At 38.2% G+C, this 12,845-nt stretch overlaps 1 protein-coding gene across 2 annotated transcripts in view; it reads right to left on the bottom strand.

The window, feature by feature from the left end:
* Positions 1-535: 535 nt before the first annotated feature.
* Positions 536-12,845, bottom strand: part of ephb2b (eph receptor B2b) — a 160,904-nt gene continuing 148,594 nt past the window's right edge. For both annotated transcript variants that reach the window (XM_079856698.1, XM_079856697.1), the window contains 5 exons: positions 11,951-12,166; positions 11,713-11,862; positions 9,066-9,259; positions 6,797-6,952; positions 536-5,533 (listed from right to left, as the gene is read on the bottom strand). In XM_079856698.1, the coding sequence (XP_079712824.1) occupies positions 5,425-5,533; positions 6,797-6,952; positions 9,066-9,259; positions 11,713-11,862; positions 11,951-12,166 (825 nt within the window). In that variant the 3' untranslated portion in view covers positions 536-5,424. The remainder of the gene's footprint in view (positions 5,534-6,796; positions 6,953-9,065; positions 9,260-11,712; positions 11,863-11,950; positions 12,167-12,845) is intronic.

Raw genomic sequence — 12,845 nt, 5'->3', positions numbered from 1 at the left:
ACACCATTTAATTTTACAATAATTTTTAAATCTTTTTTTTTAAGAAAAGGAGGGACAAGTGGAAATTGTAGTATGTTTTGTGGTAAACAACATTATGCCACGACACTGTTGATTAGACATTTTGTTCATCACATAATAATTGGTCCATGTGAAGATAGCTTAGTTTGATCATGTAAATTATTATTTATTTTGATTATTTCGTTAGTTTACTTTTTTTTTTATTTTATTTTTTACTAATTACATTTTAAAATAAACTTTTTAATCAATATATTTTTTAAGAAAATAAATAGAAATATATTTTTCTGGTAATCAACATTAGGCCACAAATGTGTTGATTGAGCAAACATACTGAACCTGGAATATTTCTTTAAATATTTTGTTGCCACTTTTATCTGAAGCAAACTACACTTCTTTCAAGCTGTATATTTTTAGTATTATGAATTCAAATTCAACCCACGACTTTGGCATTGCTAACGCAATGTGCTATTAGGAAAACAAGAACTGAGGCTAACACAAAACACAGAACGTTGTAAAACAGATCTCATTTCATTTTTTAATGAGGAGAGTCAAGTTGGGCTTTTTTCAATTTTTAGAAAATAAACCAATAACAATATTACAAATAATGAAATTGTTACATCATTCACAGGGTTACAGTCAAATGTACATTTTATACAGCGAAACAGGACCTCAAATCTCTGTCACAGTGGTCCAGGTGTCCAGGTGCTAGCCAAGAGAGAGAGAGAGAGAGAGAGAGAGAGAGAGAGAAAGTCTGCTGCCCCTAATGAAAACCAGGGCTGAGAGACATGCGGAAGAATGCACTACTGTCTTCCTAACACCAGAGGGTGCTGCGGCCCTACAGGCACTACAGCTCGGTTCAGGAAGCCATTTTCTATCTGAGAACTTCCCACCATATTTGGAGGATGCAGGCAGAAATGTGGACCAATAAGAGCGGGCCAGACCAGCTTGTATTTACGTTCACAGTCGCACATAATCATCATAATAATGGTTTTGCATTGATATTATGCTGCGGCTGTAGCTGCGAGCATATGCTGTTCACAGCTTGCTGTCACCCAGCTTTCAACAAAAAGCTTTAAATGGTGCACGGTTCTGTGCTGATCACGTTTTAGCTTGCCAGAAGGAGCATTTGCAGTTCGCATGTCCACATAATGGCAGCTTATTGGTTATTTTCTCAAGCCATCTGAGCAAAAAGGGTTCTCAGTTTTAAAAAATGTCTACGTACCATCTTTCCCAGCACTTTTAAAGGCCTAGAGCTGTGTTGTGGTAGAAACTATGTGTTTAAGGTGATAATCCATGAGAAAAAAACAGTAAGAAGTGCTTAAATCACTCAGCGTGACATTCTTTCACACTCTTGACGCCACATCTCATTTGTCTGTGGTCTACGTAGTGTTCTGTTAAACGACAAATGAGGGAAGGAGACGTATGAAGTAATTAGTCCCCTACTGAGAAACAAACTTGAGCGGTTAAAGATGCAGTGGAAAAACAGAATTACATAAGATCGTTGTGATGAAATATTTCTATGTAAATACGGGTTTGCTGAAGAAAATGCATAGCAAACGTCAAGCATGTCATAATCTTTCAACATATCAATATCTTAAAACAGAAAGGCTCATTGGCTGCTAATGTTCCTTCGGATCTCTCGATGCAAAGTGCCAGAAACTCATGTGATCATCATTGCCAAACTGCAAGAAAAACGTCTTTTTGCAAATAGCGAAGACCCATGAAACTATACTTATGAAACGACACATTTCATTGGAAGGAAACGGAGATGAGGATCGGGAATACAGGATATCCCTTCAACACTGGATTTCATTCAAAGCTCTGTTAATCTGGTGCTGTTAGGCAGATTTAAAACATGCCGTAACTTGCGGGCAGCACCTTTAAATATTGCTGAGCTACTGCCATGAAAACTAAACTTCTAAATGTCTGTAGGTCCAAGTTTTTTAGATATACAGCAGCAATGCGTGTGGATCATTGTGTTTCTGCTGCAGCTTTGAGTGACAGTGATTGTCCAAGGAGGGTGACGCAGAAAACAGTGTTATTCTGAGGAAGCTGAGGGATTCAAAACCTTAGTCTCACACTGCAGCAGTGACACTGAGAAACCATTAAATATTGAGAGGATGTGTGCTGGACAGACAGGTAAAGATGGCTGGTGGCACCATCGCTGGCAAAATTTTATAATGTGAGAATATTCTGTCTCTCACTTCCTAGACTCACTCTGTCCTAACCAGCTGTTGAAAGCAACCAAGGTAAAGTTTTGGGTCAGTAAAGAGTATTTTTAAAGAAATTATTACTCTTATTCAGCAAGGACTGTGAGAGTTAAGAATTGTACATTGTAACAAAAAAATTGTAATTTAGATAAATGCTGTTCTTTTAAAATTTCTATTCATCATGTGATCCTAACAAAAATATGAATCAGCACAACTGTTGTCAATGATTTCTTAATGATCATGTGACACTGAAGACTGAAGTAATGGCTGCTGAAATTTCAGCTTTGCATCACAGGAATAAATTACTAAAATATATAAAAATAGAAAACAGTTATTTTAAAATGTATTGATATTTCAAAACATTGCTGCTTACTGTATTTTTTAACAAATAAATGCAGCTTTGGTGAGCATAAGAGACTTCTTTCAAAAGCATTAAAAAGCCTTACCGCCCCCAAACTTTAGAACAGTAGTGTAACTGAAACACTGGCAGTGATTGTGCCGCACTGAATTTATCGCTTTCAGTGTGGACGGACAAATTACACGTTGCTGGTTAGGACAAGGTGTTAAGCCCAGATTCATTTCCTTTCTCCCTGTATCCTCCTGCTGGTGATGAAATAGTTACCAAGAACTGAGAGCTAAAACCACTTAGTTTGTCAAGCTCATAGGAAAGTTAAATCCTACCTCTTTCTGGACACAGAGGAAGGTAGACGCGGTTGTCTCTCAAGCCTTTAGATTTTTATCACTACACATCTCAAGAGTTCACACCTGGCATGGCCTGTCTGCTGGATGTAGTGTTTCCTGCCCAAACACTGCGCGACAGAATCTTCATTCTAATGGAAGCATTATGTAATGGGAAGAACAGAGAATGGTCAACACCATCTGATTAGAACTTCATCAGCACTCTGAGATTCAGCCTGTGGACCTTACCTACACCGAACTGACCTCACAGTACTGCATGCTTTTAACAGATGCATGTCAACCCTGAGGTTATGGAATAAAGCGAGCCCCTCGTCGACAGAGCGAGAAGTCTATTGTTTACCACAGTGACCTTAATGCTGGTACATGGACGTACCTGCACGTGCACACACACAAACACACTCGCGCACACAGACACTCCTGCATGGATGAAGATGCCTCTGGCTCGTTCATCTCTACAGCTGCTTTTTATCTCTCAGCCCATCCTAGTACAAAACGAAAAGGCCCAAAATAAACACTGACAATAGCGACTCTCCATTCAGTTTCAACAACACATAAAAAAATTAATCTGTACACTAAAATCCAACACAGCTTTGAGGAAAAACCTCTTTGAGGGGGGAGTTTATGCTTCAGAATATTATATACAGAGTTTTATTGTTCTTATGTCTATGACATGGAGGTGAAAAATCTCAGAGAGTACCGTGGAAGTACCTTACCATGGAGAACGGTAGGAATTACGGGTGTATTCTCTGTCAAAAATAAAACAAAACCTATACACACTCATTTACAGCCGTCATTGTTTGTGATTTGTTGTTTAAATGTCCTATGAAACTCCGGCTTAATATCATAAGCATTTTAGATGTAAAATTTAAGCTTTGCCCCAATTGGTGAATGTAACCAGTTCAAATATGTCCTACAATAACAATATCCTCATATAAAACTATGCTTCACAATGAACAATCACTTCCCTGTTATGAAAATGTCCTCTAACGGCATACTTTATCAGATATTAAAACCCCTAAACACCTTATTATAAAACATCTTCTTTTTTTTTAAAGAAATGATTTTGGTGGCAAAAATATAAGCATATCAACACAGTGATCTCCAAAGTGTATCAAATCCAAGCTTCCTGTGAAATCAGTTTCCACCACACATGCTCTGCAGCTCCATGGGCTCCATACGCACAGCGCACACATGCACACGCACACGGTAGGGATCCAAACATAAAAGGAGAGCATTGATGATGTGAAGACCACACCATACTGGCACTCGGGGTCCTTCTCTGTAAGCAGTTCACGCAAAGAGCACACAAAAAATTTCTTTATGCAACTGTGGGGGAGAATATTGCATGCCGTCTTTCAAACTAAATAATCTTAGCCCATGACAAAAAGGAGGAAGAATATAAAAGATGACCCCCTCGAGCCATATACGCACACGCACACGAAAGAAAATCCATCAAATGTCAATGTAGATCCATCTAATACTGAAACTGGAACTAAATGTTGGACTACATCAGGCTCGTACTGATGACCTCACAACGTCAAGTGCATCTGATATGTACAGGACGAGGTACAAAGGGATGATGCTCTATTTGGCAGACTGTTATGACATCTGTAAAAGATTTCTTTTTTCTTCCCCCAAGAAATTCAATACTGTGATTACTACTTCGACTTTTTTTCTCCGTTTGTCTGTTTGTTTGTGTTGATGTAATTTAAATGGCAACATGACTGAAGTCTCAGATTTTCTTCAAGGCAGTATCAGCTGCCGAAATGAAGTCCCATTTCATGGTGTTCACATACTTTTCCCTCGGCGGTCAGCGAGGGGACAGGGATCAAGGTCCCGCAGGTTGTCCCGTGTGTATCCACTAATCAGACAGTCTTTCTTTCTATTCAAGATTTTCTTAAAATATAAGAAAGAAAATCAGAAGCATGTATTGTGAGGTGAAGTTTTTTTTTTATCTCCTGTTTCTTCATTGCCCTTTTAAAGGGTAGCCTTTCGATTTAGTCCACATATTCAGTCAGCAAGTTTACACCAATCTATATATTTATATAGATTCCTTGTTTTCATAGCTTTAAAAATTCTTTACAAAAAAACTCTTTAAAAAAAGAAGACAATAAAAACAAAACAAAACAAAAAAAATTAATAAAAGAATAAAATTGGAAAAAGTAAGAGGAAAATTCAGGGGGGCGGAGCCAGTTGCTGGCAAACTGAATGGTCATCCTGTGATTGGTGGCGGCTAAAGCTAAACGATCAGGTGTTGTGACCATATTTTCCAGACGCAGCTTTCCCGAGTCGAGCCCATTAGGGTGTCTGGGGGTTAATGGGGGATTCAGATGTCACAGATGGAGAAGGAGAGTTTTTCAGAGGAGGGGGCAGGTGCATATCCTAGGTGGTCCAGAAGGAAAATCAGGCTTAGGGTCTGTGGTTGCCGCCCCATCCCTTCACGTTGGCTCTCCGCCGCCTTCTCTTGTCCTCCTCCCAGTCTAATCGTGGCATGTGGTCAAACCTCTACCGATTGGATCTGGTTCATCTGGGCCCTCATCATCTGAACGCTGTTGAGGATCTTCTTCTGATGACCTGCTAGTGTCACTCCGACCCTGAGAATATCCCTACGTACAAACATACAGAGAGAAAGAGGCGAGATTAAACATGAGCACTCTGAAGCCAGATACCATAATGCTGTAGTAACACATTTTTATTCACTGGCTTCAGCACATTATGCCAAAGTAAACTTAGCATGTTAGTTCAAGACTGAGTAACCGGTAAATTCCTTTATCCCTATCATCCTGTTTGTTGCACAATCCAAGCGTCTCTGAAACAACAACACCTCCTTTGTTTCCACGGTGTGTCTGGTTTGGCTAGGTAACAGTTGAGGTGAGGAGAGGAGAGGAATCTAAGCGTGGATTTCTCTGGCTCCCATTTCCACTGTGATTGACAGCCAGCAACAAAGATGAGGAAATACACCTATATTTATTTCTGAATTTAAACCTAGACTGTGTCTAATCACTAAGAAATGATTTCAGACTGCATTTGATAATTCATTTTGAAAAAGGACAAAGGGGATAATAAGGAGATTGAACAGTACAGCTACACAATCAATCACATTGAAACTGAAATCGTAATATGGCCTTATGCATTTATCATTACACTGCAAAAGGCTGTCACTTACATAAATGGTAACACTTTATAATAAGGTTCAATTCTTTAACTTTATTTAATGCATAAAATATTATAAATGAACAATGAACTACATTTTAACAGCATGTATTAATCTAGGTTAACGTATAAACTTTTGTATAATACATATTTATAATATACCATTCAAAAGTTTGAGGTCAGTAAGGTTTTTTGTTTCTGAAATAGGTCTCTTATGCTCACAAAGGCTGCATTTGTGGAAACCGTGATACATTTCAGGATTCTTTTATGAAAATTAAGTTTAAAAAAAGCATTTATTCAGGATATAAATCTCTTGTAACATTAAATATGTATTTACTGCCGCTAATAGTCAATTTATTGGCTATTATTATTTATAGTATTTTTACTATTACTATTATTATTATTATCTTACTGACCCAAAACTTTTGAATGCTAGGAAAAAAAAAATATATATATATATACACACACACACACACACACACACACACACACACACACACATACATACTGTATATATACACATATTTGTATTTTATATACTATGAAATATTATATTTTATACCAAATTGTGCAGTGAACTTAAAGCAATAAAGAGCCAAAGTATTAATTGATAGTCAGCACTTATGGAGTAAAAGATCCCCTAGAGGTTCTGCTGACTTGGTGATCAAAGTATGGCTGTATTCCAGGCTGTTCTCTCTCGTAGGTATAACACTTACTCCATGGTCATCTGGGAAACGAGGTCGAAGCTGGTGAAGTTGCCATTGGCAAAATTGTCTTTGTACTGGCCCATCTTAATAGCGTCCAGCCAATCATCCACAGTGCTAAAGCTAGAGAAGTCGGGCACACTGCGGTCAAGCAAGGGCAAATGCACACTGGAAGTCAATGAGAAAGAGAGAGAGACATGAGTCACACTGTTGCAGTAAAAATAGCCTTTAGCCACCAAGTAAACACTGAAATCCCCCTACTGTACATGGTACATTCCTAAACTACATGTGGTTCACATTTATTTGCCATATTATCATCAATGCAAAAAAAAAAAAAAAAAAAACTAATCTTGTGCATATTTTTGGCAATTGTGACACGCTTGGGATTTTTGAGCTATATTATTTCTTGGGTCAATATAATTCAATCTCTGGAGAGGACAAAAAGATGTTAGGGAAGAATTTAAGTGCAAAATATCCTCTGCCCTGCTTAATTCTTAAAAAAAAAATGCAATTAATGTCCCCAGATGACTGTACTTTTTAGCAACATTACTGTAGCATATAAGCCTCGAGGCAAAAAGAGCTGGTGGGAATCGCGCAAAACCAAAGCTTCTCACCATTGGTGTGATGACAGAAGAAACTGGGCCACTTTACATTTGTCCACAAGAAACTGACTAGAGTGTTGCCCACTGTTACTTCGTCTACCAGCTTTACTATTGTTTGAGGTTCATGATCGCCTGAAGCTTTCAATAATGATTTGATCTATCACCCATCTATTTACCCAGTTGATTTTATTTATGTACGTAGCAATTCAATTCCAAAAGAAATAACTGACAGCATTAATAAAGTCTACCACAGGTATCAGAACTTAAACCAAAGCATTGACCCCAGATTGAAAACAGTATGGTAATAATTTAGAAGGAGGCTGTTTAAAGACATTTCTATTAAGGTCATGTTCCATTTGGTTTTGTAAATATGCCTTGAATGATGCGAGCGAGACGGGTCTGGCAAAAGGTCAGGCGTAGAAAATTCCCTCTAATATATGAGACGCACACAAAAGGACACATGCAAACAGACATACACTTCAGTGTAATGGCGAGGGTGTAAGTACTAAATACCTTAAAAAAGAAACTTCAAAGCAAGTAATAAAGCTGTTTTTGTAGCCACACACATATCATATAACATGGATGGATCTGCACTCCTCTCCAAACAATACAGTATTATGTATGTGCAGCGGTTAGACTGAAAACGCCATTACGATCCCTTGATGCTGCCATGGCATACCATAGTGTAAAGTTTCACGTCTGTGTCTTTACTCTTTTACAAAAAGGCAATATGTCTCCATAAACTAAATACTGTAGAAACTTGTTTAAACATCTCTGTGACATTCTACATAAATGTGATTTATTGTAATGACTATTGCACACTACACTGCACAAGTTATGTCAGATGAGTCAAAGTGTTGAACGTATGCCCCGTTTGAAAGCTTAGAGAGCTGAAACCTTGCAGGTGACTGTTTTGGAACACACTACACGTGAATTTATTACAACAGAATATTATGTTAGCATGAAGCTCTAATACGCATTAACCACATTGCACAGATATATTTGGTAAAATATATTTAACTTTTGATATTTTTTCCTAAAAATGAAAAACACATTTAAAAAAATATTCACTCAGTCTGTTGCTTTCTCAAAATAAGGTATCTTAGAAGGTAGCATCATGTTGCTCTAAGGGTCTGAACTAACAATTATTTTGATAATCGATTAATCTTGATTATTTATTCGATTCATCAATGAAAAAAAAAATCCCAAAATAATTTTAATTAAAACCGTATTCATTTTTCCACTTGCATGACTAATATTTACAAATAAGGATAACATTTAAGTTATGTGCTGAGGAAAACGGGTCTCAAACGCAATAAACGGCACACGCATACGTCGCATTAACCAATTTTTGAAGCCCCTAATATGACGCATTCTCGTGTTTAGGACAACTTCCCCACAAAAGTTCACACTGCATCCTCCACTGTTTTCCATGCATGTCAAATTATTCACTTCTTTAATGTGAGTTGACTGGCAGATATTTTCCTTGTATAGTGCGCAGACACGATTAACCGATGATTAGCTGCAGCCCTAGTTGATTCATATCTTTTGAAACACCCTTCACACCAGTGATGCACTAAAATGATGTCAGACTGGGCAGCCCACTAGGTTTTACAGCCACCGACTCATCTGCTTCTGATAATCCAAAAAAACTGAATTCCGCATGTTTTCTAACTCACCCTGATGACAGTGGAGTCATGGCCTTCAGGCTGTTGGGGTTACGGATCATCTTGTCCAAGTTGTTGACAATCTGGCTGAACTTGGGCCGGTTGTTGCGGTCTTTCTGCCAGCAGTCCAGCATGAGCTGGTGGAGGGCACTCGGGCAGTCCATGGGAGGGGGTAGCCGGTAGTCTTGCTCAATGGCGTTGATGACCTGTAGAGGGAGACACAGATCCGTAAGGGTCTCTAGCCTGTTATTAAGAGGGGCGGAGAAAGATACGCTTGATGCATCTCAAGCACTATATATTAAAATTTCAGTGGCAGGTGACAAACGATAGTGGGAAAGAGGGAGGGATGGTTTCGGGAAATGACATGAGGCAGATATGAACTCAGGGTGCCTGCACAAGCATCACTACGTAACATGCGGTCACGCTCTTAACATCTTTAATTGTTTCTCGGGCCTGGTGTTTGTTAATCAGTAAGTCAATTCTTGGAATTGTAACATTTAATGTAATACATTGAAATGAATTTAATTTAAACAAATGTAATGTATTGCCATAAAACATTGTTTTGATAGGAGCTGTCGGCATGGCGCAAGGCAGGTGGTGGTAGATACGAGCCAGCGTCTGGGCGGGGGGTTGTAACACCGCAGGAGACAGAGGATTGATCTGCAGTCTTCATAAATGCACTGTGATCATTATCTGGGTCTTAGGGGGACACAAGGAAGCCATTTGTCATTGGCCACAAACACACACGATCACACTCACCGTTCACACTTACACAACCACACACACAGACTATAAATAAGCGGTCACAGTCAGCTGCTATCTAAATACCTCCTAAAATCAGCTAATAGATCTTGATTATAAGGGTGCTGATAACAACAATTTGGCAGTGCATGCGTTTCCTCACTGATCAAATGTGAAAAAAGAACAGTCGTAGAGTTACTAAGTTTTTTGGCAGCCTTCAGCCCGAGTCTGGCTCCCTACCGCCCTACTCATTTCCAATCATGCAACATCTGTCAGATTAAATATGATTAACACATGGCCTGCAATATACACGCTGACTAAATTGTACATTTGGAAAATGTGCTGCAAGTTGTTACAGGAAATTAGGAATGTCACTTAAATAAAACTTAAATACATCTCCAGCAAATTAACTGTGTAGCGTCACTAAATGTGCAAAACAGACATGGAGCGTTTATCTGAACTGAGCCGATGGATGTATCGTCACATTTGAATGGAACAGGATGCTTCAAGCGGCCTTGGTGGCCAGGAACGAGATGCACGGCCATGAAGCGAAAAGTGCTAGCAGGACCCGAGTGAGACCCGTCGTTCCCCAGCTCATTATCGTAGCCATTACGGCACTCCATTCAAGGCCTGATTAATCTCATTCAGGCGCCTCAAACGGCCAGCCCGATGGGAGGACCGCGACGCTATCTGGAGCTGCTAATAAGATAACAGGCGAGATCTGCGCTCCCTCTTAGCGCATTAGCGTTCACACTTTCAATTTGAAACTATTTTCATTATCTGGACCCATAATTTGACTTTTCGAAGCCACCCAGAGGGATGCTAGAAATGGGAGCTGTCTTCAAGGGCAGGGAATGTTTAGTGTGGCACCGTGCTTTGCATGTGAAATCGTCTTTTTGTTCATCAGGAAGTGAGTGTGAAGTACAGGTGAATTTTTGTGGTAGCCTTTATGAGAGATGTATATAGAGACTAAATGATCCCCTTTGACACAATACAAGGACAATAGCTTGAAGACACTCTCAATGTCACATGATGTAGCCACGAAGATCATACGTTCCAAAACAAACACAAATACAGTCCAAACCTCTTATTTAAACCCCAAAAATTTGATTTCTTGACGCAAATCCTTATGTCTTCTGCAATCTGATGCCAATCTGCAAAGACTGATAGCGCTCATGCAGTGTTTGGGGTTTGAGGTTTGGCCTTGCATACAGCAGAGCAGCACATGGGCAGATTTACGACGTGCTCTCTCTGCTGTTTACCTTAGCCTCTGATTCAACATTGCAGCACAGCACTCATCTATCACGCGCTAACACACGGCAACCGACCAATAGTCTCTGGCATGAGTGTTTGACTGCTTCTATTGAAAATTTGTTTTATAAGAAATTGGTGGTTATACTTAATAAAGATGGAGGATGTGGAGCTTTGAAAAGGTTATGAGGTTGGAACAGATATTGGAAGATTTGAATAACTAACTAAAGTAAAAAGAATTGTATGACTGTGTTTAAAACTAGGAATTCAAATTCCTTAACCATGAAACCACAGAATAAATGTACACGACCATTGAAAAGTTTGGGGTTAGTACGTTTTATTTTAAAATAAATATAGAAATATAGAAATAAATATTTTTATTCAGCTTATTAAGCAGCACAACTGTTTTCAACATTGATAATTAGAAATGTTACTTGAGCACCAAATCCAAGGATCATGTGACACTGAAGACTGGAGTAATGATGCTGAACATTCAGCTTTGCCATCACAGGAATAAATTGTGATAATTGTTCATAATATTACTGTACTGTATTTTTGATCAAATAAATGCAGTCTTGTTGACCATAAAATACTTCTTTCAAAAACATTAAACAAATCTTACAGACCCCAAACTTTAGAAGAGTAGTGTAAGCACTTAGGTACTTACGTCCTGATTGGTCATGTCCCAATATGGCCGCTCTCCATACGACATCACTTCCCACATGACAATCCCATAGCTCCATACATCACTAGCAGAGGTGAACTTCCTATATTGGATGGCCTCTGGGGCAGTCCATCGAATAGGGATCTTCCCACCCTGTATAAACCCAAATCAAAAACATCATCACAAATCAAAGCACAATTTTACATGAAACTTGCAAATCAAATAAAACAAGAGTTTTCACCAGGGCACTGGTATAGGTGGGGTCAGATGTGTCATCCTCCAAGAAGCGGGAGAGGCCGAAATCAGACACCTTGCAAACAAGGTTACTGTTAACTAAAATGTTGCGGGCGGCCAGGTCCCTGTGCACGTAATTCATGTCTGCGAGATACTTCATCCCAGAGGCGATCCCTCGTAACATGCCCACCAGCTGAATCACAGTGAACTGCCCATCATTTTGCTGTAAACAAGTACAGAATAGAAATGGGTCAAGACATAAAGATAAGTGTTTTAAGTAGTGATTTTAATATTTATTTAGCATGAAAATTATTGTATAAAAAGGGACAGAATGCACTCATAATTCTCAATAACAAAGAAACATAATCTGGAGTTATTTCACACTAAATAAAAGCAGAGGCAAATGTGACTTTTTATAGTAAGTTATTTTATGATTGTTAGTGTATGTCTATGTATAGTTTATCTAAATTGCTATAATATTTACTAATAAGATTTATTATACGATTGATTTATTAATAAATGATAAACAAAAACAGTGATAATTTGAAGTTTAGGCCTATTAAATGTTAAAAACGACTTTCTTATATTATTTCAAATGATGTAATTATTTTTATTTCAGCGATACTGGCCTTGATAGTAAAAATATACCATTTATTATTTAAAACCTTCTTCTTTTATGTTGTTTCTACATTAATTTGAGGATTCAATGTGTACATATATTTATGATTACAAGTTCTAGTCTATTAATCACAATAAAAAAAATAAAAAAATGATTAATTAGATACAATATTTTCTTAAAAACAATTCACAGCCCAACTTCTTATACAAGGCTTTTGTAAAAAAAATATTATATGAAATTGTGCTACAGTTTTTTTTTTTTTTTTTAATTGTGCTACAGTTAT

Source organism: Squalius cephalus, assembly GCF_949319135.1.
Source record: "Squalius cephalus genome assembly, chromosome: 22".
NCBI classification, from domain to species: Eukaryota; Metazoa; Chordata; class Actinopteri; order Cypriniformes; family Leuciscidae; genus Squalius; species Squalius cephalus.
The sequence above is the reverse complement of the archived record's forward strand: the minus strand, read 5'-3'. Positions and strand labels throughout refer to the sequence as shown.